The following is a 27373-nucleotide window of genomic DNA, read 5'->3' as shown; positions in this document are numbered from 1 at the left end:
ATGATCCCACCAGAATCTTAATGGTTGGACAAAAGCTCTGTCGCCCAAGAAGGGTCTACCTCCAACTGAACAGCTGATGCAGACTCTCAAAACCTGTGTCAGAATACCCTCAAATGTCCACTTTCTCCCTTGCCCAATAGGCCAAGATCCATTCACTCACCCACCCCCTCCCCAGTGCTATTTGCACTGCTGTGGCCACACTGAGTCTTAGCCCAAGATGGAGGAGAAATGAGGAAGCTGCTGCCTCAATATGGCTGGCTGAGGCTGCCCAAAGCCCTAGCAGGAGGAAATGGATAAGTACCAAATCTAAAAGGAAATGGCAGCCTCACCCCTTATCAGGGGACAGCAGTTTCCTTATTCCTTCCCCAACCTCTGGCCAAGTCAATATGCCACAGCAGTACAGCCAGTTCAGGGAGAGGGGGTGGGGTGGGGACAGGATTGTAGGGTACGAAAGCTATAGAACTGTGGGCTAGAGTGGAGGTGTACAGACCAGTTCATGATTTCACTATTCCCAAACAGAAAGTGCTGGCTTTGACTTAGGCTGGTGGTGGAGGAGTTGGAGAGAAGATTCAAAAGACAGTTGACAGGCAGAAACAATAGGACTTGGTGATAAGTGCTCACAGGGGAAAGGGAGGAGTCATAGCTCCCAGCCATAAGTGTTCTTCCCCAGGGTGAGATCACACACACACACACCCTCTTCCTGGCAATCCTCGAGACCATATGAGCAGCTCAAGGGGCTGTAGCCCATTGCTCTGCCCACTGCTTGACAAGTTACTCTGGGTTCCAGTTTGATAAGGAAAGACTTCCTGTGGTGGAAACCAAAAAGAACGGAAAGAGCTTGTCCATTCCTGCCAGAAGGTTGTGGGAGAAGGAAGATGGCCAGAGCTTTGTGTCCATTGCATGCCCTATGGCTCCTGGAGTGGGCACAGCTGCTCTTGGGACCCAGTACTGTCCCACCATCCTGGGCCTTGAACTTGGATCCACTGCAGCTCACCTTTTACACAGGCCCCAATGGCAGCCACTTTGGGTTTTCATTGGACTTCTACAAGGACAGCCGTGGGAGGTGAGCCCTGCCTGAGAGAAATTTGAGTGTTGGGAGAGAGAAGGAACCCTCCACTCTGTCTCTGCTTCTGTAGGTTTTGAGTTCCCCGTTTATGATGGAGGTTCAACAAGATGATTTCTGGGGTCTATGGGGGCTGAGCTGTGATCAGGAATGCTAGGGAGGGACTGACTCTAGTGAGGATGTCAGGGAGGGAGCAGCAGGGAGGAGATGTGTACTGAAACCACAGGAAGAATAAAGGGAAGACAAACCTTGACCCACTCCACCCTCATCCCCTAGAAATACAGAGAGGAGCATATATCCTAAATTGACTTGCAAAACTGTAAAATTATCTACCCATCCCCCACCTTGCACTTCTCCTTTCCCCTCATCCCCATCCTCAAAATTATAGATATTTGAAAAGAAGCAATGGAGTTTTAAGGTTGGGATTAAATAGGTTGGGGTTAGACTGTCAGGATTAGAGAACTGGCTCATTCTCTTAATAGTTTTATGCTGAGTTAGTTACTTATTGTGGTAGACACTGTGCTGCCCAGCTTTGGAGATGGACAGTGGCAGATAGCCTTAAGGTGTTCCTTGTGGAATTTCTTCTGAAGACAGCTAGCTCTCCCAAAATCAAGTCCCCCTTCCCAAGGTGGCTCACATCTAATGACTGATGAATTCAGGGCATGGTGGTGGGGTGTATAAGGGTCTGGCCTTCTAGCCTCAGCTCAGGACATTTCTGAAGTGTTCTCCAGAATGCCCCAGCAGAGGGGAGACAGGTGACAAAGTTGTCATTGGGTCTACATCTCTGTTTGACTCCTTCCTCTTCCCACTCCTGTTTCCCCTCCTTTCCACAGGTGTTGATCTGATCCCAGGGCCACTTCTTGGTAAACATCCTGTGGGCTTTTAAAAAAAAAAAAAATATATATATATATATATATATATATATATATATATACAGCATTTTATTGAGCACTTTTATGCATTTGACTAGCACAATGCTAAATGCCCTTCATACATTCATTTCATTTACTCCTGAAAGCTTTAATTGGTTGGTATTATCCCCATTTTACATGAGGTCACACACTCTGGAAGATTAAATGATTTTGAGCAAAGTCACCTAGTAAATGGCAGAGTTGTGATTGGAACCTAGATCTGCAAGAGGCACTCTCTGGCGTCCCTCATTCTCCTTTACCATTGAAACCAGTTCTCAAGAAAAGATGTGGTAACAGTCTGATAGCCTCCAGATAGACATTCTAGTGAGCGTGTGAACCCTTGGCTTTTAGGGGGACAGGGGATGCGGGTAGGGGAGGTGGGGATGATGTACGTAGTAGCTTGGGAGATCTTTTTCAGTAGGGATATCAAAACCCTGGTGTTCAACTCAAACTAAACCGTATAGTCCCAGCTTTATCCTAGGCATATGATTTGCCCTGGCTGGGAGACAGTTTCACTATCGATAAAATTATGAGATTGGCCTCCACGGTCTGGGAAGTCTTGTAGAGGAAAGATGGTCCAGCGCTGTCCATGGCATAATGCTCTTCTGGGCAGTGCACCCAGCGTGGATGCCGGGGCACGGGGCACACCGAAATCCGCGCCGCGCTCACCCAGCTCTCCTACTCAGCGTGGCCATTGTGGTGGGCGCCCCACGGACCCTAGGCCATGGTCTGGAGGAGACAGGCGGCGTGTTCCTGTGCCCCTGGAGGGCCGAGGGCGACCAGTGCACCTCGCTGACCTTCGACCTCAGTAAGTCACAAGCAAGGAGGGAAGGGGAAGGGGCCAAAGGAGGCGTGGACGGCGGGCTTCAGGCCCTCACCCCTTCCTACTCTCCAGGCGATGAGACCCGGAAGACTGGCTTCCAAACCTTCCAAATCTTCAAAGCTGGACAAGGACTGGGGGCGTCGGTCGCCAGCTGGAGGGACAACATTGTGGTGGGCGCCCAGGGACAAGGCACTGAGAGCAGGCAGGGGCAGGGACATGTCTGGGGGGCTGGAGAGCGAGGCTGAGCCTCGCCCTTCCCCGATCTCCTGTGGCCCTGCCCCAGGCCTGCGCCCCCTGGCAGCACTGGAACGTTCTAGAACCGACCGATGAGGCCGAGAAGACGCCCGTAGGTAGCTGCTATGTGGCTCAGCTCCAGAGCGGCCGCCGCGCGGAGTACTCGCCCTGCCGGGAGGTCACCATGAGCAAAGTTTACGCGAAGAAAGGCTTTGGTAAGCGCCTCCATTCTGTTCCTTTTTGGCCCCGCCCACTACAGTCACTTAACCCCGCCCTTAATTTGAGCCGCCCTTAATTTGATCCCTCTATATACGCTCAAAGGCGGTGCTTTCGATCTGGCATCGCTTAAAGGCCCAGCTCCTAGTTCGGCCTCGCCCCCACGCCGCTTCAAGGCCACGCCTCTACACGCCACATGGTCCCGCCCCTGTATGGCTCCGCCCCGCCCTACCCCAGGCGCGGGGTCCACGCTTCCCCGTCCATCCTTTCTCTGACTGCTCCTACTTGCCTGCTCTAGGAGAAGACCGGCGCTACTGCGAAGCGGGCTTCAGCTCCGTAGTCACCCAGGCGAGTAGGGAGTATGAGCCTCACGGGGCCAGCCCCCGAACAGGGCTCCCTCTCACCTCCCGGGCTTCCTTTTCAGGATGGGGAGCTGGTACTCGGAGCCCCTGGCGGCTATTATTTTGTAGGTAAGTGTTCCACACCCTCGGTACACCCCCCTCTCTTCTCGCGGCTCCGTGCCTCCGGGAGACCACAGGTGTCTGTGACCCCACATTCCCTGTCCTTCCTGTCCTAGGTCTCCTGGCCCGGGCTCCAGTCGCCGATATCATCTCGAGTTACTCCCCGGGCACTGTCTTGTGGCACTTGTCCACCCAGAGCTTCACCTTCGACTCCATCAAATCAGAATACTTCGATGGCTACCGGGGTAACCCTGGCATCCCCTGGCACTGCACTTCCAGGCTTCCCAACATCTTAAGATTCACCGCCCACCCCAGCCGTCAGGTCCTGCCCATGCGGGAGTCCCCACACCAACCCCGGCTGGCCAGCCCTACCGCCTAAGGCGCCTCCACCCTCTGCTCCCGCAGCTTCACCGCAAACTGCCTACCTGCCCTGCGCCCCTACCTGTCCCTTCCCGTTGTGGACCCGCAGCACGCAGGTCTGGGCCTCTAGACGGCTTCAGTTTCCCCATCTATACCACGCAGGCTTTGGACTGGGTGGTCTCTGAATCCCCTCCTTCCTCGCCTTTGGCCTCCTCCCTCACCTGGAAAGACTAATTCACGCTGTATCCTCAGGGTACTCGGTGGCCGTGGGCGAATTCGACGGGAATCCCAATACTACAGGCAAGAAAACCCCTTAGGGGAGGGACTTGGGGCGCCCAGACAGGGGAGGAACACCTCGGAGCCCCACCCGAAATCTTCCCTGGGTGCAGTATGGGGAGTGGAGGGCGGGTAGGCTCAAGGCGCTCATTCGCTGGGCGGGACTCTCCCCAGAGTATGTCTTCGGAGCCCCCACCTGGAGATGGACCCTGGGAGCGGTGAGTGACCCTCGCCCCCCACTCGGCCTCCCAAAGCCACCGACTGCAGATATCCTCACAACGCCCCCTAAACCTCTTGCCTTTTCGCACCTTGAGCGGGAGGCTGGGGTGGGAGGCGGGAATGACACCCTCGCCTGCGCGCCCCCTACAGGTGGGGATTTTGGACTCGCACTACCAGGAGCTGCATCTGCTGCATGGAGAGCAGGTAGGGGCGGGATCCCGGGGGGAGGGAGGGGATGGCCGAGGCAGGAAGACTGAGACCCCAGGATATGCTGCAGGATAGGGAAGGACGATGTCCGAGAGAAAGTGCTGGGTCCGGGGCTGCGAGTTAAGGTGCCCTCGTCTTCCTGCAGATGGCTTCATATTTCGGGCACTCGGTGGCTGTCACTGATGTCAACGGGGACGGGTGAGGAGGGAGGCGCCCCACTTAGCCGAGTTGGGTCTCAAGTCACCAGAGGCGCGGGCCGCCCTCCTTTGCTTGTCCCACTCCCACCTGACCACCCAGACCAAGCGGAGGGCGGGCGTGGGCGAGATTTCACCCTGGCTCCTAGTACCCCCATCTCCCACCCCACGCAATAACCCGTCTGGCCTGCAGGAGGCACGACCTGCTAGTGGGCGCCCCGCTGTATATGGCGAACCGCGCAGACCGCAAGCTGGCCGAGGTGGGGCGTGTGTATCTGTTCTTGCAGCCCCGCGGCCCCCACACGCTGGGCGCCCCCAGCCTCCTGCTCACCGGTACACAACTCTACGGGCGATTTGGCTCGGCCATCGCACCCCTGGGCGACCTCGACCGGGATGGCTACAACGGTGAGTATCCAGAGGAGTCCAGATTGCTGCAGAGGGGTTAACAGCCACTACACAGAGCTTGGACATGACCTGCAGCAGTGGGAGCCAGGAAGGGCTTTAAGCAAGACTGACCGCCTCATCTATGTGGCTTAGACATGAGGCTGTGAGTGGAGAGCACATGGGAAAGTTAAAGGACACCATTTAGGATGTGTTTGCATTAGTCCAAGCAAGAGATGGTGACCACCCACAGGTGGGTTTTGGTGGTGGAGTTAGAGAAAAGGGCAACTCCACAGATATTTAGGATTTAGACTACTAGCACTTGATGGGTGACTGGATGTAAGGCTAAGAGAGAGAGGGAGGAGCTGGGTGGGTGGTGGTGCCCTTTACTGCCGCAGGGAACTCAAGGCTGTGCGGCAGGTTTGGGGGTGAACAGGCGGGATCAGCAGGTCAAGTATGGACCTGTTGAGCTTCAAAGGCTTCGGAGCATTAGGTGGAAATACCTAGAGAACAGTTGCATGTGGCTTCCCCCACTTCCATGAGAGGTCTGAGTGGGAGATAGGGATCTGAGGAGGGTAGATGAGATCCCCAGAGGTCTGTGAAATGAGAGGAGGCCCAGGACAGAGCCGCCGTGGGCAAGAGCATTTAGGGAACTCACAGAGGAGGTGAGTCTGGGAAGGAGACCGAGAAGAAGTGTGCAGACAGATAGGAAGGAAACTAGGAGATCTGATGGCCAAGAACCAAAGGAAGAGAGTGCTTCAAGCAGCGGGGTGTGGGGCAGGATGGCTATGGCTACTGCTGAAAGGTACAATTAAATGGGGCTGGAGAAATATCCATGGGCTTTAGCAAGTGGGTATGACAGTGGTGACATTGAAAAGAGCCACTTCAGGGCAGGTTGGGGACAGAGGCCAGAATGCCTTGGGTCAAGGCATGAATGGGGGTGAAGGTTTAGAGGCAGCCAGTGTAGACAGCTATTTCAACCAGTTTGAACAGTGATAGAGGAAGGATGATCACTGAACGGAGAGGAGGGTCAAGGGAAGTTTATTTTAATTGGAAGAACATGGAGTAGGTTAAGTGTGGAGGAAAATTATCCTGTGGGGAAACAAGAAGGGGAGATGATCCAGAGGAGGGTCCCTTCAAAGCTGGGGTGGGCCTCTCAGCCCAGTGGTGGGGGTGAAGGACCTAAGCATATTCTAGGGTCAAATAGGAGAAGAGGGAGGAGAGTGGGTGTAGATTAACAGCAGTTTGCTTGGTGTGGAGACGCCTATGGCTTCTCTTTATGAAGTACACGATGAGGTCATCTACCAAAGGAAGTGGGGGATGGGAGCTTGACAGAATGGAGAAAGTCTGTAGTAGGTGCTGCGCAGACTGTGACAGGCTGCTGACCAAAAACCCCTACATGACTGCTAGACAAGGTCTCTGGTGAAGGTCGGAGACCATGAAATTGGTGCCCCAATTTGCACTGTCTGTCCAGCAACCCTGGGTGCAGGTGGATATTTACTGATAAAAGTGGGGTCTGGTCAGGCTTGCCCAGGACTGGCAATGGGGCAAGAAGGCTGAGGATATGGCAAGGATGGCCAAATGGTCAGGAAATAAGTGAAGAGACGAGGAAGCCAACAGATGGAGAAAGAGTGGAAGCCAAGGACACTTTGGGTGAATTCTGCATAATTCAATCAGAAAAAGCAATAAAGACATTTAAAAGAAAAGAAGAAACTGCACCAAAAAAAAAATACCATAAACAAAGTCAGAAATACAAAGGAAAGACAGTTGTAAAATATATACCAAAGATCTTAATTCCCATCATAGGTGAAGACCTCTTACAAATCAGTAAGATTGTAATAATTAGCTAACCCCCTCCCAGATAAATTTCCAAAGGTTATCTCAAAAGTTAGTAGTGATGACATGCCCACTGTGTGGCTCTGGGTCTGTATGATGGAAGTGTAACAGGGAGAAGATCCCTAGGGAATGAGAGGGCCAGGATGTAATAGGTCTCTGTTACTGAATCTTCTGGGATGGCATTTTTTCATTAAATGGGAATAATAATACCCAACTTTCAAGATTAAGTGAGAATCATGTCAGATATATTTACCTCAATAGATAGTGAGAGCTGTGACTTTTTGTGACAATTCCTACTTTACAGGTTTCTCCTACCCAACTGTACACTCTTGGAGGGCAGGGGGGCTGCCTCCTTGACCCAGACCATTGCACCCCTCTCCTGGATTCCTGCAGGTCTGCCCTGAAAAGCAGTTTTGTAGGTCCACCTTCAGAGATTGTGTAACAGCCCCTCTCTTCCCGTTACTCCCTCCAGATGTGGCAGTGGCTGCCCCCTACGGGGGTCCCAGTGGTCGGGGCCAGGTGCTGGTGTTCCGGGGTCAGAGTGAGGGCCTGAGCTCACTCCCATCCCAGGTCCTGGACAGCCCCTTCCCCACAGGCTCCGGCTTTGGCTTCTCCCTTCGAGGTGCCACAGACATCGATGACAATGGATACCCAGGTGCCTCTAGACTCCCTCCAGCTGGACAAGAAGGGCCTTGGGCATTAACTGGAATTGCTGGGAGATAGAGCCAGGGGCCCATGCCTGACCTGTTGCCCCACTGAGAGCTCTGACCTATCAGAGAGGCTGGGATACCAGCAGTGCCAGGTCAAACCTCCAAAGAGGAAAGAGGTGTGGGGAGCCCCTGGAAAGATGAGGTGAGGACCCCCTGCCCTCCTTAATTGCCAACCCTGACACACATACCCTCCCCACCCCAATGTCTATAGACCTGCTAGTGGGAGCTTACGGGGTCAGCAAGGTGGCTGTGTACAGGTGAGCACTGGATTCAGGGACAGGGTGGGGGAAGGGCACACAGGATGGGGCGGCCCACACCGTTAGGGGAGGCCAGGCCAGGTGCGGCCACAATGGCAGGCCTCCCCATCCGATCAGAGCTCAGCCCGTGGTGACGGCCAATGTCCAGCTACTAGTGCAAGATTCACTGAATCCTGCTGTGAAGAATTGTGTCCTGCCCCAGACCAACACACAAGTGAGCTGGTGAGGAGGCCAAGAGCATGGGCCAGGCAGGATCTGGGACCTCAGAGGAGGCCCTAGTCCCTGAGCCCCATTTGTGACTTTGCAGCTTTGACATCCGGATGTGCGTGGGAGCCACCGGGCACAACATTCCTCAGAAGCTGCGTGAGTGGCATGGCGAGGGCAGGAAGGCGGGGGGCCAGGCTTCCCCCAGAGGCTGGCCAGGGAAGGCTTGACTCTTGGCTCACCCTTCCAGGCCTAAATGCTGAGCTGCAGCTGGACCGGCAGAAGTCACGCCAGGGCCGGCGGGTGCTTCTGCTGGTCTCTCAACAGGCGAGCACCACCCTGCATCTGGACCTAGGCGGAAAGCACAGCCCCATCTGCCACACTACCAAGGCCTTCCTCCGAGTATGCCCAGGCTGGGGATGGGGAGGGCTGGGCGTACAGAGCTCACCCACAGGGCTTGTTCACCCAGCCCCAGGGTACCAGGGCTGGGCACTGTTTGTCTGGGATAGTCAGTGGGATGTGGCCCCTGCTAGCCAGGAGAAGGTGGGGTGTGTGTGGTAGCCTGGCGGCCTGACTCTTGCCCTCTTCCCCAGGATGAGGCAGATTTCCGGGACAAGCTGAGCCCCATTGTGCTCAGCCTGAATGTGTCCCTGCAGCCCGATGAATCTGGAATGGTCCCTGCTCTCGTGCTGCATGGAGACACCCACATCCAGGAGCAGGTGGGCAGCTGGGGGTAGGCAAGGGAGGTGCCGGACCTCTGCCAGAAAATCAGGGTCAGAGTTAGTGTCCAAATCATAATTGGAACACCCAAATCTTGATGTCACCTCTGATCTCTGATGTCACTCTAAACCTAATGAAAACCCACAAATCTCATTATCCCCTTAACTCTGATATGAACCCCAAGTGTTGATACCACCTTTAAACTCTGATGTGAATCCATAAACCCTGACATCACCACCAAAATCCTGACATTATCCCAAACCTTAATTTAAACCCCAGAGCCCTGATGTCAATGAAATTCCTTTTCATCCTCAGACTTTGTTATTCCCTATATCTTGAGGTGAATCCCAAGCCCAATGTTTTCCTGACCCTGATGTGACCCCAAACCTCACGTGCCCCCAGCTTACCCATGCACCCTGATGTGCCTCTTTAGACCCGAATTATCCTGGACTGTGGGGAAGACGACCTGTGTGTGCCCCAACTTCAGCTCACTGCTAACATGTGAGGAGACAACCCCCCCCACCCCAACCCCACCCCACCCCTACCCCCACCCCGCTCTTCCCTGCCTGCCCTGGTCCTTCCTGCCCTGATGAGTCCCCCACTCCACCTGGGTCCAAATCCTCTGTCCTCTGGCCCTCTCCTCCCCACAACCCTGGGCCTGGGTCCTGCATCCCTGGCTTTACCCCGTTCCCTCACAGGGCAGGTTCCCCACTCCTCATCGGGGCCGACAACGTGCTGCGGCTGCAGGTGACTGCTGCCAACGAGGGCGAGGGGGCCTACGAAGCTGAGATGGCTGTGCATCTGCCCCCGGGGGCCCACTACATGCGAGCTCTCAGGGACACTGAGGTGAGGCCCCCACCCTGAGGGTGCTACAGGGACCCGGGAGGTACAGGAGCCTTGGCTCTCCTCTCCCCATTTGGAGAGCTCCTACAACTCTTATGCTTTGCTGTAAAAGCTGTCATTCATTCATTCATTCATTTCATAAAGGGAATTGCTAATGCACAAAATTCAGGAACTCTGTTATACAGCCAAAACCAAAAATGGCTTGAGAACGAATGTTAACAGGAATCTCTGTTAATAATTGATAGATTTCCTTCCCATCTTTTTTATCAACATTGACCCATACTTACATATGTATACATATATATATATTTATTTTATTTTATTTTATTTTATTTTATTTTATTTCATTTTATTGATGTAGTTTAAAACAGTGGGGTTATACTCTATGTAATGTTTCCTGTTTTATTTCTAAAATAAAAATTCATTGAAGAAAATAATATATTGCTACATCAGTATATCAAGTAGAACATGGCAGTCCCTTGAACTCTCATCCCAAGAGATACCCCCTTCACTACCCTGGCACAAAAATCTTTTCAGACTTCCCAAGGGAGCTAAAATATATATGGGACATGATAAACCTTGAAGACATCATGTTGAGTAAAATAAGCCAGACACAAAAGAACAAATATATGATCTCACTGATATGAAATAACCAAAATATGCAAATTCCAAGGAGACAAAAAGAAGATTACAGGGTACCAGGAGTGGGATGAGGGAGGGGAATGGGGAGTTAATGCTTAATGGGTGCAGAGTTTCTCTTTGGGGTGATGGAAAAGTTTTGGTAATGGAAGGTGGTTAAAATGGAAAACGTTATGCCTAAATGTTACCACAATAAAAGTAATACAGTAATAAATTATATATATATAGGATGCTCTGTAACCGGCTTCTTTTCGAATCTGCCCCCCGAAAGGGCTCTGAAAGGCTTATCTGTAACCCAAAGAAGGAGAATGAGACCAAAGTGGTGCTGTGTGAGCTGGGCAATCCCATGAAGAAGGAGGCCAGGGTGAGTCCTAGGCCCAGGGGCTCCCAAACAGCCAGGGTTTTAGGGGCCGGGTTTGGATGCAGATAGCTCTGGGTTGGAATCTTGGTCTTCAGATTTTCTAGCTGTGTTCTTTTGTGAGTGACTTTCCCTCTCTGAGTGGGTGTCTTGGTAATGGAGATAATAATGGGGACTTTGGAGGGTGAGGGTGAGGACTGGAGGCCCCATTCAGGGTGGGGCTGACCAAAGTGGGTATTTGGCATTGACTTTGGCCATCTCCTTTTCCCAGATAGGAATCACGATGTTGGTGAGTGTGGGGGACCTAGAAGAAGCTGGGGAGTATGTGTCCTTCTGGCTGCAGATCAGGAGGTACCAGACTGGGAGGTACCCCACCACCCTTCTCCTGTCTGACCCCAATGCAGAGACCCTCAGGCCCCCTCCAGACTGAAGACTTTTCTGAGTTGCCTGCTTTTCAGAGCTCCCTCTTCCCCTTTATCCCCAGAGACCTTTTTCTGAGTCTTGGAGCCCTAGGGGAAGTTCCTTCTCTTCCCTGGTCTAACTTCAATGTGGCATGCTGTTTGTGGAATTAGTTCTCCCTGAGTCCTCTAAAATTCTGGCCCTCCCCCAAAGAGTCCTGATTTTCACTCTTTCAGTGACCCTCACCTGCCTCTCCTTACTCCCTCCCCTCTAGCAAGAACAGCCAGAATCCAAACAGCGAGATTGTGGCACTGGATGTGCCAGTCCAGGCAGAGGCCCATATGGAGCTGCGAGGGTGAGAGGCCAGGGATGGATAAGGGAGATGGCAAGCTGGGCCAAAAGTTCAGGGAACCCTGGGGGAGCCCTCCCAGGCTGGTCAAGGTGGGTCAAGCTCACTTCCAGGGCTCGGACATCTGCAGGAACTCCTTTCCAACCTCCCTGGTGGTGGCAGCCGAAGAAGGCGACAGGAAGGAGAATAGCTCAGACAGCTGGGGACCCAAAGTGGAGCACACTTATGAGGTAGGAAGGTGCTACTAGGCTCTAGGCTGGGATAGGAGGGTCCTAGGAGCTGAGGGCTGGGGGCTGAGCCACCTGACATCCTGCCACCAACCTCCCTCACTCCCCCCCCAGCTTCACAACAATGGCCCTGGTACTGTAAGTGGCCTCCACCTCAGCCTCCAACTCCCTGGCCAGTCCCAGACTTCTGACCTGCTCTACATCCTGGATGTGCAGACCCAGGGGGGGCTCCGGTGCTCCTCACAGCCTCCCTACAACCCCCACAAGGTGAGAGCCTGGGTGGAAGAAAGAGCTGTGGGGGTGTCCCCAGACTAACAACCTGGGCACCTCCGGTCGGGAGACAGGCAGACCGTGTGCCTGACATCCCTTTGCCTCCCCAGCTGAACCAGAGCCTGCCCACCCCCAGTCTGCCCCCCGATTTCCCTGCTGGTCACCAACGGGAGCGAAGGCAGGCATTCCTGCCAGGCTGGCAGCAGCCCTCGGAACTCCGGGATCCAGTTCTCCTGGTGAGCGGGCTCTGTGGTCTCCAGCTGGGGCGAACCCAGGGTCCAGAGAGCAGAGGGAATGGAGGCAGGGAGAGGCACCTGAGTCTCATGTGGTCTCATGGGTGCCACCCCTGCCCCATGGAGTCCTTCAGGCCCAGAAGCATGAAGGATTATGCCGGGCTTGCATCTGGGGTGGAATGGGGGCCTTGCATTTTTTAAGGTTTAATGTAAGGTTCCCAGCACATTAAAAAAAAAAAAAAAAGCCAAAGCAGGGTTACAAAGTTTCCGAGTTTTTAATGCTGGCTGATGACCCGCTTCTTACGCCCTCTCCCTGCATCTTTGGGATTCTGTGAGCAACTCCATTTAGAGATAAAGTCCGAAACTTGAATCCGACACCGTTCCTGAGGGAGAGGACCGAACTCCCCTGGTCCCCTCTGGGGTGGGTCCTCGGGGCGAGAGGGTGATGGGTCGGGAGGGGCCGGGACCTGATGATGTGTCCCCTCAGAGCTGCGACTCAGCCCCCTGTACTGTGGTGGAGTGTGAGCTGCAGGAGATGGTGCGCGGGCAGCGGGCCATGGTCACGGTGCAGGCCTTCCTGCAGCTGCCCAGCCTCCGAGAGGTGGGGCGGGGCCTAGGGGCGGGGCCTACCACCGCGGGGCGGGGCCTGTCCTTGAGGGGCAGGTTTTTCTGGAGGCGGGAGTCCGGTTTGCTTGGGGAGAGGCGGGGCTTCAGGGGGCGGGAACTGAGTGAGGGCGGGGCTCACATTGGATGGGGGCGGGATTAGCTCAAGGGTAGGGCTCCCCAGGGAGGTGTCTGGGGCTTGGACTCCGGCCACCAGTAGGCCTCATGTGGATGTACGTGCCTCTTCTCCTCACCACCATCTAGAGGCCGCTGGATCAGTTTGTCCTGCAATCCCATGCGTGGTTCAACGTCTCCGCCCTTCCCTACGCTGTGCCTGCGCTCGGCCTGCCCAGTGGGAAGGCTCTGGTGAGTATGGAGATATGGCGGAGGAGGAGTCCTGGGGAACCCACTGGTCTTTCTGTAAGTCGGTGCTCAGCTAACTGGGGGTCACCAGCCCGCCCGCTGGAATACTGATGAAAAGTAGATGTCATGGCAGGGGCTGATGGGGCCACGGGTTTGCCCCCAGGTGCAGACGCAGTTGCTTCGGGTTTTGGAGGACAGGGACATTCCAACCTGGTGGATCCTGGTAGGCGTGCTGGGTGGCTTGCTGCTGCTCACACTCCTGGTCCTGGCCATGTGGAAGGTGAGGCGTGAGGGAGGGTGGGGTCACCAGGTGGGCCAGGTTTAGCCCTGCCCCACCTCACAGGGAGGCAGGCATAGAAGGTGGCTCAAGTGGGTGGCCCAGGGCCCATTTGCCTCATCTCCACTATTAGAATGTCATTCTTTGGAGAGCCTCTGCCCCAGGACAGATCCTTGGAAAGGGAGGCCTTGGAGTCCTTTTGGCTCTTTCTCCCCTGAGAGAAGGCAGGGAATGATTCCTGTCCTCAGGAATCTCCAGGCTGCTGAGGAGGAAAGAGTGTACCTCCTCCCAGCTCTATCCTTCCCCAGTCCTTATGAGGCCCCCCTGGGTCACCTCCCATGCTGCACCTGGAGAACTCTGCAGGCTGGGCTGGATCTGAAGTTCTCAAACTTTTAGGGAAAATCATACATTAAACCTGTAATAATCAAATACATATTATCATGTGCTAGAATCATATAGAGTCGCAGGTGACAGTATTTAAGAAAAAATCATGAGAAAAAATGAAAAAAAATTATTATTTTTTAAAGCTATTTGTTATGTGCATTATCTCTGAATGGGGAAAGAAAGGTACACGTAGTGAGTCCAGGGAGACGACCTCCTGCCTGGCTGGTTTCTAGCATACTCTTCCCACTGATGTTCTGGGGCTGAAAAATTATCTCCATACCCTGGCCCTGGTTTCCCCCAGGTTGGCTTCTTCAAGCGAAATCGGCCCCCCCTGGAAGAAGATGATGAAGAGGAGGACTGAGGGTGCAAGCTGCTCCCCTGATCCAGCAGAAAGGCCAGCGTGGTGCCTGCTCTGCCCTTTCCTCTCCACTAAGTACCCCCCATGCCCAGTTCTGATCTTTCAGGGGTTGAAGCTGCTCCAGGGGGTCTCCTGGTAGCCTCTCCTTCCCCACAAAAGTGGGCCATCCCCTTTCCTGCTGCCTAATAAAGAGGCCGGGTCTCCCCGCCCCCAGTGTGCTGCCTCTCCTTGGGGTCAGAGAAGGGGAGGGGGTACCAGAGGAGTGGCTGGTGCAGGAAGTGAGGGCAGATGGAAGTGTGAGCAGAGAGGGTCTCTGCCAGGGCAAACGAACGCTGCAAATTGCTATCTCTAGGGAGTGTCAGGGAGTAGGGAGTGAGGGTGGCAGGTGTGAGAGGAACAAGAGATAAAGAGTAACATGGCCTCTGGGTGAAGCTGGGAGGCCCCAGGAGGAGGGAGGTGGTCTTTGACGGTGGGTGGGACACGGGTTGGGGGCATCAGAGAAGGAGGTTGCGTCCCCTATGGACAGCTTTAAACTATGTTTTTCATGATTTTGGAGGGGTAAACCTCAAAGTGATCTGAGACTGGGGAAAATAACACTCTGATGCCCCACCACACCCCCCAAAAGTCTTTTAAAGCTGAGTTCAGAGTGAAGATGAACAGAGGGAGGCTGCTAAACCCTCATCCTGAGGAAGGCAGGGTCGTGACAGGGAGGGGAAGTGGGCATTGCTCTCTGGCTGCCCTGCCACTGTTCCTTCTCCCTCACTAAGGCGAAGGGTCTTGAGTTAGGAAAGAAGGCACCAGGGCAGAGAGCCCTCAGGAGGGCGAGAAGTGGAAAATAACTCTCAAACTTTGGTGATTGGAGGTAGGGGATAGAGGTGGTGGGGTGGGGGGCAGAGGGGATGTCCACCTGGAACCCTAAGAGATTCATTGATTCATTGGTTCAATAAATATTTATTGACCACCTACCATGTACTGTGTGCCTGGCACCATTCCAGGCACAGGGAATGGTGCCAGGCACAAGGATGGAGCAGTAAACAAAACAAAGTCCTTATCCTTAGGAATTTACATGCAACCAGGGGAAAGAGTTAAAGAATAAATAAATATATCATCAGTGGTGGTAAGTGCTGAGAATAAAAATAAATGTAAGCAGATAGTGATAGAATGTATGTGGGTATTGGGAGGGGGCTGACATTTTTGGTAGGGTAGTCTTGGAAGGCCTCTCTGGGGAGGTAAGCAGGGAGATGAACGAATGAGCTGTGCAGCTGCTTGGGGGTAAAGTGTTCCAGATACAAAGAACAGCCAGTGCAAAGGCCCTGCAGTGGGAGCAGGCTTGGTGTGTTCAAGCCAAGACAAGGAGGCCCATGTGGCTGGAGGCAGGTGAGTGAAGGATCCAGGAGATGAGGTCAGAGAGGTGGCTGGGGCTAGGTAGGCAGCACCTTGTGGCCATGGGGTGGGGGGACTTTGGACTTGATACTAAGTGACGAGAGAAGCCATTAGTGAGCAGATTTACCTCACAAGAGCTGTTGGTATTTAATTCTATCCAAAGGGGTAAAAGATAAATTCTGGAAAGAATAGAACAAGTTGACATCCATGCCTAGTGAGTTCCAGAACAGTTTTCTAGTAGTGTGACTGAACATTTAGGAAAAACTTAAGCCATGATCCTTGAACACCAGCTAAACTCCCTCCCACTCCACACTGTAATTGGATGGCCCCAGACAACTTATTTCTTGATCCAGCAAGTCATCTAGCATTTGTCCTTATAGACAAGACTGAAATGTGAGCTTGATGATAGAGACTTGGATTTAGACCTGAACAAATCTGATAAAGCTGAAGGAAATCTCCAAGGGGCAGTCCCAAAGCTGTATCCCTGCCCAAGGCTGCCTGGCATTTTCAGGGGCTCCTTGAATGGAGGCAGGGGAAACCACTTTTCACCCTGCAGATGGCTGCTGGCTGGCTGGGAGTTTGCTCTAATACAATGGGCGACTGACGCGGATTCAAAGCAGCATTGACAGATTGTAAAGTTGGGTTGAAACCAACAAAATGAAATTCACCAGGGATGCATGCTAAGTCCTGTGCCGAGGCTCCAAAAAATGGATTACATAAGAATAAGGACTGGAAAATCTGATTAGATGGAAATTTTTGTTCAAAAAAAAAATTATCTGGTGGTTTTGTCCACAATCTTATAACGAGGTGCCCTTAAGTCAGAAGACCCGACCAGGGCACCCGACCAGGAGGGAAGCCTGCTGCTGTCCTCGGGGATCAGGCCTTTGTCCCGTGTGTCCAGTCCCCTCCTGAGCACCAAGCTGTGAGAAAGAGAAACTGACAAGCTAGAGACAACCAGGAGAAGGAGACCAAATTAGATGAGAATTTGGCCATGCTGAGGCTGAATGATGATGACAACCATAAGAGTGGAGCCTGATGGAAACAGAGCTGAGCTGGGGCGGTTCAATAGCTACCTTCAAATGTGGGGTCCAGTGGCTGAGGAGGAAGGGAAAGACCTGGTTTGTTGTTCATGAAGCTAGAACCAGTGGGATCAATGGGTGGTTCTCACTGATCAATGGGAGAAAATAAAGGCAGTGTTGACCCCTCGAAGAACTTCCTAATCATTAGGACTGCCGCAGTAGCTCTCATTACCTGGGCAGAGGTGAGCCTGCGCCTTCACACACATAATTACCTCATTTAATCGGTACAACAACCCCGTGAGGTGGGGGTATTAAAATCCCCCCATTAGAGAGAAGAAGACTGAGGACCAGAAGGGTAAGTCACCTTGCCCAAGGTTTAAATAACAGGGAGAAACTGGACAAGAACCGAGGTCTGCCGGGTTGCCAGGGTTGCTGCGCGCGAGTGACCCAACGCTGCGTGGGTGTTTGAGCGGGGAGGAGGGGGCAGCAGAGCTGGGAGTTCTTACACTTTTTTGAGACACTCTTCTATCGTATCCCCTTGACAGCGTGCTGTAAGCGCTAGCCCTTCTCTTCCCCCAAAATTTTGTACCCAATTTTGGGGGCTCTCGAACCCCATGCACTCCCGAGACTGGAACCTAATCGCTACGCACCCTTGCAATTCAGAGTCTGGGACCGCAGGGTTGGGGACGCAGCGAGTGGGGACCCGCGAGATGGGCTGAAGGCGGGGATACCAGCGGCGGGCGCGCTGCGAGCAGCGGGCGGAGCGCGGCTGGGAGGGGGCGGTGCCCGGAGGCCCGCGGTGCGGGGCGCCGCCTGTAGGGGGCGCTAGCCGCGGGTCCGGGCGGAGACAATTGCGCTGAGCGGGAGCCGCAGCCGGAGCGGGAGCCGGAGCGGCGCGGCGCTGCGCTGCGCCGAGCGGGGGCTGAGCGGGGCCGGCCGAGCGGGGCCGGGCGGGAGCCAGGCCTGGCCGAGCCCCGCGATGCCGCCGCTGAGTGGCCCCAGCGTCCTCGCGCGGCTCCTGCCGCTGCTGGGTCTGCTGCTCGGCAGCGCCTCCCGGGCTCCGGGCAAGTCGCCGCCGGAGCCCCTCAGCCCGCAGGGTGAGTCCGGTCGGGAGGGGCCGCGATCGCGGGACTACACCCCTCGATCTGGGACCCGCCCGCCAGCCCCCTCTCCGCGGGTCCTCGTGAATTTGGGGGCTATTTCCCGAATTTGCATGGGGGGAATTGGGGCGACCTGAGGTAGGTGCTTGTGGGGAAAGGTGGGGGAGGGGGAAAGGAGACCCGGGGCTGGAGGCTCGGAGAGATCCAATGGGGAGGGCTGGGGTCCCCGGGGTCCGCGCCGCCGCCCCCTCCCGCCGTGTCTTTCTCCCTCCTGGTCCGCGAGGCGCTGCTGCCTGAGCTATTGTCTACCGAAGACACCCGCCCAGGGACGGGCTGGGGCGAGTGCGGGCTCCGCAGCCCCCTGCGGGTTCCTCGTTCCTGAACCGGGCTGGGTGGGGGCGCAGGCATCGGCTGCCACCCTGGGCCCGGACGGGAGCCGGGCGTCTAGGGCCGGTTTGAGGGAGGAGGGGATAACGGGGAGTGGGTGAGGCTGTTGGCGGGATTCACTGCTCCAATGGGGTCCTCCGCCCTGGAACTTGACAGTCCCTGGTCGGCCCCCCAGGTTCAGGATTTGGGGTGCACCAAATAAACGCTGATTAGCCCATGATGGAGGAGGGGCTGCAGTTGGGGACTCTGGAAAAAGGGGTACATTATGAACCCACATAAGGGCGCATGGCAGGGTTGTGGTCGCGGAGCCATGCTGAGCTGGCTGGCTGTTTGGCTGTGAGCATTGCCGGCTGGGAGGGCAGGTGCCTGGGTCCCCGTCCAGCAGGCATCCCCCCACTCCTGTTCCCAGCCCACCCGCAGGGCAGTTCTTCCCCTTCTCACATCTCCCCACAGTGGAGGAGACCCTCTCGGAGCCTCAGTGAGCCAGGTGGGTGTGTGAGGTGGGGGTGGGGCTGGCTCTTGCGGCGAGGGAGGGTGCGAGGGCGAGACCACCACCCCACACTCGCCGCTTGGGCTCTGACTGGCCTCGGCCCACCCCAGCCCTGCATCGATCTCCCTGCCTTCTGCCCAGCACCCCAGCTACTGCTCTCCCCTCCCCCGCCTCTGTGCCCCTTCATTGCTTGAAACAGCCTCTCCACCCCCCACCCCCCCATAAAGGAGCTGGCAGGAAAAGCAGGGGTGTGTGTGTCTGGATGAGGGAAGTGGGGTCCGGATAGAGGGAGGAGGTCGGATTTCCTTCTGGAATGAAGCAGGGCTGAAGCTGGGAGAGGTGGATACTGTACAAAATGCTAGGCTTCAAGGAATGGGGAAGAACATTCCCCCAGCCTCAGTATCCCCTGTTCTCTGGGGGAGGCAGTGCCTCTAGTTTTTTAGGAAGTCCCTACCCCAGGCCCCTGCACCCCAGGGGAGGGAGTCTAGGGGATTGGCTGGAATACAGCCAGGATAGGGGGCTCTCCCAGGCCCCTCGCTGGCTGGGAGCCCAGGCTGATGAGAAGGGAGAAGGGAATCTGCCAAGCACCTGCCCCCTGCCCCTCAACTTGGCACTTATGCAGCCTTCAGGCCTTACCTGCCCACCCCCATTTTCTGCCCACCCACCCCTACCCCTGCCACCTCCCCTACATTGAGGCTGTGGCCCTGGAACCCCAGGAATTCCCTCAAATGACCATATTCCCCATGCCTAGGTCCCCTCCTCCCAGCTGCTCCATCCAGCTGCTCCTAGCTGGGGGTGGGGATGGGGGTGAGCTCGACCCCTCCAGCTTCTCAGAATTCCTTCTGGGAGGTGGTGGAATGGGGGTGGGGGAACTGCCAGCTCCTGGGAGAACCACAGAATGGGAGAGGGTTGGGTGTGTGCACCCTAAAGGGTTGGGCTTGGGCCTGGGAGTGGAAGGAAGGGGAGGTGGGCTTAGTCGGACAGCTGGATGGGATGCCAGGGGCAGGCGTGGTGCTGGCTCTGGAGTTGGATGCCTGAGATCGGACACCTGTCACTGTGGAGTGTCAGGCCCTACCCATGAGGTCTTCCCAACGTCTCTGTGACCCCCTGACCTCCCTGTGCCCTGCTCTTCCTCCCACATTTGGACTCCTCTAGGTCTGTGTCCAGCACCCAGCCTGCTCCCAACCTGCCCCCAGTGGGCCCCGGACAGATGCCCCTGTACCTTTCCAGGCAGGACACCTACTATTCTCCCATTATTAGACAGGGGTGAGGCAACTTCTTGAGGAATGGACCAGGACCAGTGGGAACAGGTAGGTCATGGGACAGATCAGAGGGGCTACCTGGGGAATCCATGGGAACACCTCAGGGCCTGGCCCTCCCTGGTCACCCCATCTGAGCTCAGGACACCTGTAGGCCCCACCTGACCAGACTGGCAGACCAGGCGGCTCTGGAAGGCTTGGGCTTCCTTTTCCAGCTCCCTCTGCACAAGTTCCCCTTGGGCCTGTGTCAGCCCCCCCAGACCTCCTTCCCCTTCCCCTTGCCAGGGCCCCAGCTCCCTGCTGGATCTCCTGGGAGGAATGAGGGCGTTGTCATGGTGACCAAATGTAGCTGACCAGCTGAGAAGGGGTGGGCTGTACATGTGAGGGGGAGGGGTCAGGAGGAACTTGTTTGGGCTTAGGGGTTGGAGTGAGTCCCTAAATCTGAAGGGAAATGGGCAAAGGACTCTGAGAAGAGGATGAATGATGGGAATGACCAATTCCCTTGTCTCCCCTTCTTAATTTTTTCTTGAGAACTCTAACTCTGACCCCTCCTTTCTGAACAGCTGAGTCCTGCCCTCTTTCTTCTCCATCTGCAGGCCCCTGATTCTCCACATCCATCTTTTCTCAGTCCTCCTTCCCTGTCTTCTCCCCTGACAGCGGCCCTGTGGGGTCCGGTGGTTAAGAATTTGGGCCCTAGAGGCAGGTGGCTGAGTTTGGAACCCAGATCTGTCACTTAACTGCAGGTAATGCCTGACCTGCAAGGATCTTAGCTCTTTGGTCCTCAGTTTCTTTATCTGTAAAATGGGGTATTTTATTGAACCAAGACATCATGGACTGTGAGAGGCCCCATTAATTCATGTACCAGTAAGGAAGGGAAAAAATGCTGCAAAATATAGTTGTGACATCATCAATTGTAGGCATAGCCTGAATTTAAAAATGTTAAAATGTGAAAAAGCAAATGTGTCAGACTTCCTGAAATATGGCAATAGTGCCTACCTCACAGGCCAACGTGGTGTTTAAATGGAATCCATGTGCACAGCTCCTTCGGCATACAGGCAGTGCTCTATAAATGCTGGCTCTTACAACTTCTCTAACCTCAGCCCCCCTGCTCTGATCTTGGGGCTCCTCCAGTTCTCTCCTCCCCGCCTCCCTCCTTCTCACTCCCCTCACCCCATCTTGCCCACAGAGGTCCTAATCAAGGTGCAGGTGTATGTGAGTGGGGAGCTGGTGCCCCTGGCCCGGGCCTCCGTGGACGTGTTTGGGAACCGGACGCTGCTGGCCGCTGGCACCACGGACTCGGAGGGCGTGGCCACACTGCCCCTTAGTTACCGCTTGGGCACCTGGGTGCTGGTCACAGCGGCCCGCCCTGGCTTCCTCACCAACTCTGTGCCCTGGCATGTTGACAAGCTGCCCCGTGAGTGCAGGGGCAGGGGAGGGGGAGGAGGCAGCTGCCGATCCTCCATCAGCCCCTTTCCAAAATAGTCCTGGGGGTGGAGGGGGGAGGCCTTCCAGCAGCTGCTGCCTGGGCCGGGGTACTCAGAGGGGACTGAGGGATGATGGAGCCACTGGGATTTGGAGGGAGGGAGCGCCCGGCCTGGGGTGGGGCTTTTTTTGGAGCTGACAGGCCGTCCCTCCCACAGTGTATGCTTCCGTGAGCCTCTACCTGCTCCCCGAGCGGCCAGCAACCCTCATCCTCTATGAGGACCTGGTGCACATCCTCTTGGGCTCTCCAGGTAAGGCTTCCCCAATCCTGCCCTCAACTCCCCCTTCCCGCTGGCCTGGGTGTAGAGAGCTCTGCCCTTCCGTGTATTAGCTGAGTGACCTTGGGCAAGTCACTTAACCTCCCTGAGCCAGTTTTTTCATCTGTAAGATGCAGATAAGGCTAGTACCTACATATCCAAGTAACAAAGTGTGTGAAGAACTTGACACAGTAGCTGCTCAATAAATGTTTATTGTGATTGGGGCTTCTCATGGTTTCTGTTCTCCCTCTACCTCCTTTAGAAGCTCCACTCCCTGCCACCTTTATCTTTGATCAAACCATGCATATTTGTGTGCACCCACTGGGTGCCTAACTCTGTTGGGCCATGAAAGGGTCATTCCGTGAATATTGAATGCCTACCAAGTGCAAGGCCTGGAGCAGCCTGCAGTGGTCCTTGTCCACCCACGGGCTTTCAGTCTCACTCAGCTGCTACTGAATTCTGCACCTAGCCCTGTCGGGCACCGGGTCTAACACTGGGAAATAGTGGCAAGGAAGAATAGACCTGCTCCCTGCCTCGTGGAGTTCACAGACAAGTAGGGAGACAGACAAACAAATCATTGCAAATCCTGAAATAATTACAGAGCAGGCAGGACAGCAGAGTAGAGGGCAGCTGCATTCACCATTGAGAAAACCCTCATCTGTGAGTGTAGACAGGTGAGGGAATCTGGTGGGGGGAGCTATGAGACCGTGTGGGCTGGGAGGTTGAAGGGGGTGCACAGACATCTTCACATGAGAGGAAAGCCTCTGCTTGAGGTGCAGGGACAGAAGGGGTAGGCGGGGGGTAGGGGCTGGAAGGAGCTAGAGTGCAGGAACACTCTGGCCTGGCTATGTGTGAGGGGTATCTGGTGGAGACTGGGTGATGAAGCCAGAGGGTAGCTTCCATCTGGCTAGCAATAGGGAGCCACAGTGGGTCTGTGAGTGGGAGAACCCCGCCTTGAATTTATATTCTGAGCTTGAGCCCCTATCCCCAAATCACTCCTTTACTCTCCTTCATCTCTCTGATCCTGAACTGCAGAGGCTTCTAGGTGCCTTCAGAGGGTTCTAAAATGCTAAACCAACCACTTTGTCGCCCCGTACCTTAAAACCCTCCGCTGGCTCCCTCTGCTTTCAGTATAAAGTCCAGGCTCCTCCACTGACGACAGTCCGCTCCCGGCTCTGGCCCCCAGGGCCTCGTGCACTGCCCACTGTACTCATCTGCTGCTGGCAGTTTCCTGCACGCGGGAGCCTTGTGCCCCTGCGCCTTTCCCAGGCCAGAACTGCTGGAAGTCCCTTCCAACTCTCTTTCCTGGCTGAGGCTCACACTTCCTTCAAGACTCTGCAGGGCCTTCCTTGAGCTGGACGGCAGCATTCCCCTTGCACCCTGCATCGTAACAGCAAAGCAGGATGGAACAGTGGTGGGAGCCGGGGCTCTGGCGCCACATTGTCTGGGCTTCGGTCCTGGCTTGGATTGTGACCTTGAGCTGTGTAACCTCGAGCAGGATACCCAACCTCTCCTGCCTCAATTCTGCGGCTATACCCAGGGGTGGTCGTGCCAACTAAAGAGGTTAATCTGCTTAGAACAGTGCTGAGCATACCTTAAGGCTTAATAAATGTTAGCTATTATTACCAGATTGTGGTGGCATTCTGTTCACGTATCTGTCCCCTCCCACCCCAACACATGCTTGACCTAAGCTGTCCAATGCAGTCGCCACTAACCCTGTGTGGCTATTTAAATTTAAATAATTTAAATTACATTAAATTTAAAATTCAGCAAAAACAAAAAGAATTTTTCTTCCAATTGTGTTTTTCAGTTACACTAGCCATATTAGCTAAGTGCTTAACAGCCACACGTGTCTATTAGTGGGCACTGTAATGGTGCCACACTACCTAGACTGTGAACTTCTAGAAGGCAGGGAGTTGAATTCATCTTTGAATCCCCAGCACTTTACACAGTGCCTGACATGCAGTAAACAATAATAATTGTTTGAGGACCTGAATCTCACTGCTTTATAGGTTTATAAGGAAACAGTGTTTAAGAGAGAGCAAGTAACTTGCTCAGGGCACCCCAGGCAGGACTAGGAAATACAAAGTCCATGACCCTTTCAAGTTACAGTTTTATGACTGGCCAGTTCTCTCCCCAGGTCACCACCCTTCCAGGCCTTCCCAAGTGGCTGGCCCAGTGGCTCGCTTTCTCCTTAGAGACTTGCTTCTCGTTCTAGTTCCTGGTGGGTCACTGCAGCCCCTGTCTCCATCCAGGTGCCCGCTCCCAGCCCTGGGTGCAGTTCCAGTGCCAGGCCACCTGCCTGCCGGTCAGCTCCACCTACAGCCAGCTCTGGGCCTCGCTCACACCTGCCAGCACCCAGCAGGAAATGCGGGCTTTTCCCGCCTTCCTGGGCACTGAGGCCTCCAGCTCAGGTATGCTGGGTACCGGGCAGGGAAGGGGTTCCTCCCCCAACCCGGATCTATTTAGCTCTCAGTCCTTGTGTTCCATTCCCCAAGGCAATGGCTCCTGGCTGGAACTGATGCCCCTGGCTGCCGTGAGCGTGCATCTGCTGACAGGCAACGGGACGGAGGTGCCGCTCTCAGGCCCCATTCACCTGTCCCTACCCGTACCCTCGGAGCCCCGGGCCCTCGCTGTGGGCACCAGCATTCCTGCCTGGAGGTTCGACCCAAAGAGTGGTGAGTGCCTCAGGGTTCCAGGTGCTGGAGTTTGAGGAAGGCAAATGGCACTTGGGTAAGGGAATGTTGAGTTTGATGAAATCCCCACCTCTCCAGGGTTGTGGGTACGCAATGGCACAGGCATGATACGGAAGGAAGGCCGGCAGCTCTACTGGACCTTCGTCTCCTCCCAGCTGGGGTACTGGGCAGCTGCCATGGTCTCCCCCACAGCCGGTGAGACTAGTGGGAGAGGAGATGGGGATGGGGGGAGGGGATGGACACGAAGCTGGAAGGGGAGGGTGGAAGAGTAGAATCCGGAAAGGCAAGAAGGGTTTCCACGCCTGGAATGCTAAGTGTCTGCCTTGCACAGGGCTGATCACCATCACATCGGGCCTCCAGGACATCAGCACCTACCACACCATCTTCCTGCTCACCATCCTGGCGGCTCTGGCCCTGCTGGTGCTCATTCTGCTGTGTCTGCTCATCTACTACTGCCGGTGAGTGCCTGGGGGCCACCTGACCCCCTGGCCTCCCCGAAGCCCGACTGCCGCCCCAACTACCTCTCATCCAATGCACTGAAGGAGACCTGCCCTACGCCCTGCCTGGGGCCCCAAAGATGCATAAATCACAATTCTGATCCTTAAGGCACTGACAGGAAAGGTACATGCACCTGAAAGACCCCGTGGCTTGACAAAAGTGGGGGTAGCAGGAGTAAACCTATAATCCGGATTCCTCCAGGGACAATCTGTGGCCACTTCTACCAACCCAGCTCTCACTCCCGAGAGACCCCAGGCCAGACTCACCCCCGCCTGGCTTGGGGGCTCTTCCTAGGTTCTCACGGCACCTCTCACAAGAGGAGTGCAGAGTTTACCGTGGGGACTCCCAGAAACACCCAAGCTCTTTTCTCAAGCCTTTCCCAAGCCCCGCCAGGGATCTTCGCCACGTCTCCTGAAAGCCGCAGGCATTCTCTCCAGCCCTCTCTTTGCAAGTGAGGGGGGATTAGGGGCCTGCTCAGGCCCTGCCCTTTCCTGAGTGTCCCTGTCTGCTCCCCCCTCTCCAGGAGGCGCTGCCTCAAGCCGAGGCAACAGCACCGCAAGCTGCAGCTCTCCGGGCCCTTGGATGGTAACAAACGAGACCAGGCCACCTCGATGTCCCAGCTCCATCTCATTTGTGGGGGACCCCTGGAGCCCACCCCGTCGGGGGACCCCGAGGCTCCGCCTCCAGGCCCGCTCCACTCGGCCTTCTCCAGCTCCCGAGAGTTGGCCGCCTCCCGGGACGACTTCTTCCGCGTCAAGCCTCGCCCTGTCGGCCGCCCAGTGGCCGAGCCTTCGGGTGCCCGCGGGGGCGAGGGCGCCGGGCTCAAGGGTGCCCGCTCCGTCGAAGGTCCCGGTGGGTTGGAGCCGGGCCTGGAGGAGTACCGGCGGGGTCCCTCGGGGGGCGCGGCCTTCCTCCATGAGCCACCCTCGCCGCCGCCGCCCTTCGACCACTATCTGGGTCACAAGGGGGCAGCCGAGAGCAAGACCCCCGACTTCCTGCTGTCACAGTCGGTGGACCAGCTGGCGCGGCCGCCATCGCTCAGCCAAGCCGGGCAGCTCATCTTCTGCGGCTCCATCGACCACCTGAAGGACAGTGTCTACCGCAACGTCATGCCCACTCTGGTGATCCCCGCACACTACGTCCGCCTCGGCGGCGAGGCGGGCGCTGCGGGGGCCAGCGACGAGCCTGCCCCGCCCGAGGGCACGGCCTCGGGTCCCGCGCGCCCTTTTCCCCAGCCCGACCCCCAGCGCCCGCTGATGCAGGGCCACTCCGGCGCGGGGGGCGAGGGCGGCGCGGGGGGCGGCGGCGAGGGCTGGGGGGGCGGGCGCCCGGGGCCGGTCAGCGGCTCCGTCACTATCCCGGTGCTGTTTAACGAATCCACCATGGCGCAGCTCAACGGGGAGCTGCAGGCGCTGACCGAGAAGAAGCTCCTCGAACTGGGCGTGAAGCCTCACCCGCGAGCCTGGTTCGTGTCCCTCGACGGGCGCTCCAACTCACAAGTCCGCCACTCCTACATTGACCTGCAGGCGGGCGGCGGGGGCCGCAGCACCGACGCCAGCCTGGACTCGGGCGTCGACGTGCACGAGGCGCGGCCTGCGCGCCGCCGGCCCCCGCGGGAGGAGCGGGAACGCGCCCTGACCACCGCCCCGCCGCCGCCACCCGCGCCCCCGCGCCTGGCGCTCAGCGAGGACACGGAGCCCAGCAGCAGCGAGAGCCGCACGGGCCTCTGCTCGCCGGAGGACAACTCGCTGACGCCGCTGCTGGACGAGGTGGCGGCGCCCGAGGGTCGGGCGGCCACGGTGCCCCGGGGCCGGGGCCGCAGCCGCGGGGACAGTTCCCGCAGCAGTGCCAGCGAGCTGCGGCGCGACTCGCTCACCAGCCCGGAAGACGAGCTGGGGGCGGAGGCGGGCGACGAGGCGGGCGACAAGAAGAGCCCATGGCAGCGGCGGGAGGAGCGGCCGCTCATGGTGTTCAACGTCAAGTAGTGCCGCCCCCGGGCCTGCCTCCGCCCCTTCTGCCCCTCCCCGCCCCCAGGGTGCGCGCCCCGGGAGGGTGCGGGGGCGCCCGCTCTTAGGTCCCTGCCCGGGCCTGGAAAGGGGCCCAGGGGCCTGCGGAGCTGTCCGCTGGTATTTGCTGGCTAATGTCTTGGGAGGCACCCCATGTTTGCCTCCAGGCAGAGGGAGGTGGGAGGGGTCCAACCCCCGTGGGAGGTGCTGGGCAGGAGGGCTGGAGGGGCGGGGGCGGGGAGTGGTGCCTGTAAAAATGTGGCTGTACATAGAAAGCTCTATTGTGGAAAACCAGGAGGGACAACGGGGCCCCAGCTGCTAGAGTGAGGGCAGGGAAGGGGGTGGGGGCATTCCCTGGGGAGCCCTGGGAGGGAAGGGGGTGAGGCTTGCTGACTAGCCCACCTCTGCCCCAGTGCTGGTG

At 56.3% G+C, this 27373-nt stretch overlaps 2 protein-coding genes across 6 annotated transcripts; both read left to right on the top strand.

Moving 5' to 3' along the window:
- Positions 1–705: 705 nt before the first annotated feature.
- On the top strand, positions 706–14578 carry ITGA2B (integrin subunit alpha 2b). Of its 2 annotated transcripts, XM_037809944.1 has the most exons (30): positions 711–1063; positions 2661–2782; positions 2870–2967; positions 3081–3246; positions 3546–3595; positions 3672–3717; positions 3825–3953; positions 4321–4368; positions 4519–4562; positions 4714–4767; positions 4916–4968; positions 5158–5369; positions 7654–7836; positions 8103–8148; positions 8266–8370; positions 8456–8511; positions 8603–8754; positions 8946–9071; positions 9506–9573; positions 9771–9918; positions 10826–10918; positions 11184–11263; positions 11586–11666; positions 11791–11890; positions 12002–12154; positions 12268–12393; positions 12878–12991; positions 13258–13359; positions 13520–13636; positions 14319–14578. In XM_037809944.1, exons 1-30 carry the CDS (start codon positions 876–878, stop codon positions 14376–14378), a joined length of 3120 nt encoding a protein of 1039 aa, XP_037665872.1. In that variant the 5' UTR covers positions 711–875; the 3' UTR covers positions 14379–14578. The 2 variants fall into 2 exon arrangements, with proteins under 2 accessions (XP_037665873.1, XP_037665872.1); XM_037809945.1 differs by lacking the exon at positions 12878–12991 and having other exon boundaries at positions 706–1063.
- Positions 14579–17631: 3053 nt separating this feature from the next.
- Positions 17632–27242, top strand: FAM171A2 (family with sequence similarity 171 member A2). 4 transcript variants are annotated; one of them, XM_037810168.1, is made up of 8 exons: positions 17632–17874; positions 21200–21427; positions 21654–21746; positions 24008–24166; positions 24251–24430; positions 24527–24643; positions 24780–24906; positions 25470–27241. In XM_037810168.1, exons 1-8 carry the CDS (start codon positions 17757–17759, stop codon positions 26929–26931), a joined length of 2484 nt encoding a protein of 827 aa, XP_037666096.1. In that variant the 5' UTR covers positions 17632–17756; the 3' UTR covers positions 26932–27241. The 4 variants fall into 4 exon arrangements, with proteins under 4 accessions (XP_037666096.1, XP_037666094.1, XP_037666095.1 ...); XM_037810166.1 differs by having other exon boundaries at positions 17748–17874; positions 19910–21427; positions 25470–27242; XM_037810167.1 differs by lacking the exon at positions 17632–17874 and adding an exon at positions 19697–20064 and having other exon boundaries at positions 20610–21427; positions 25470–27242.
- Positions 27243–27373: the final 131 nt, after the last annotated feature.

The sequence above is a fragment of the Choloepus didactylus genome, chromosome 18, assembly GCF_015220235.1.
Source record: "Choloepus didactylus isolate mChoDid1 chromosome 18, mChoDid1.pri, whole genome shotgun sequence".
NCBI lineage: Eukaryota > Metazoa > Chordata > Mammalia > Pilosa > Megalonychidae > Choloepus > Choloepus didactylus.
The sequence above is the reverse complement of the archived record's forward strand: the minus strand, read 5'-3'. Positions and strand labels throughout refer to the sequence as shown.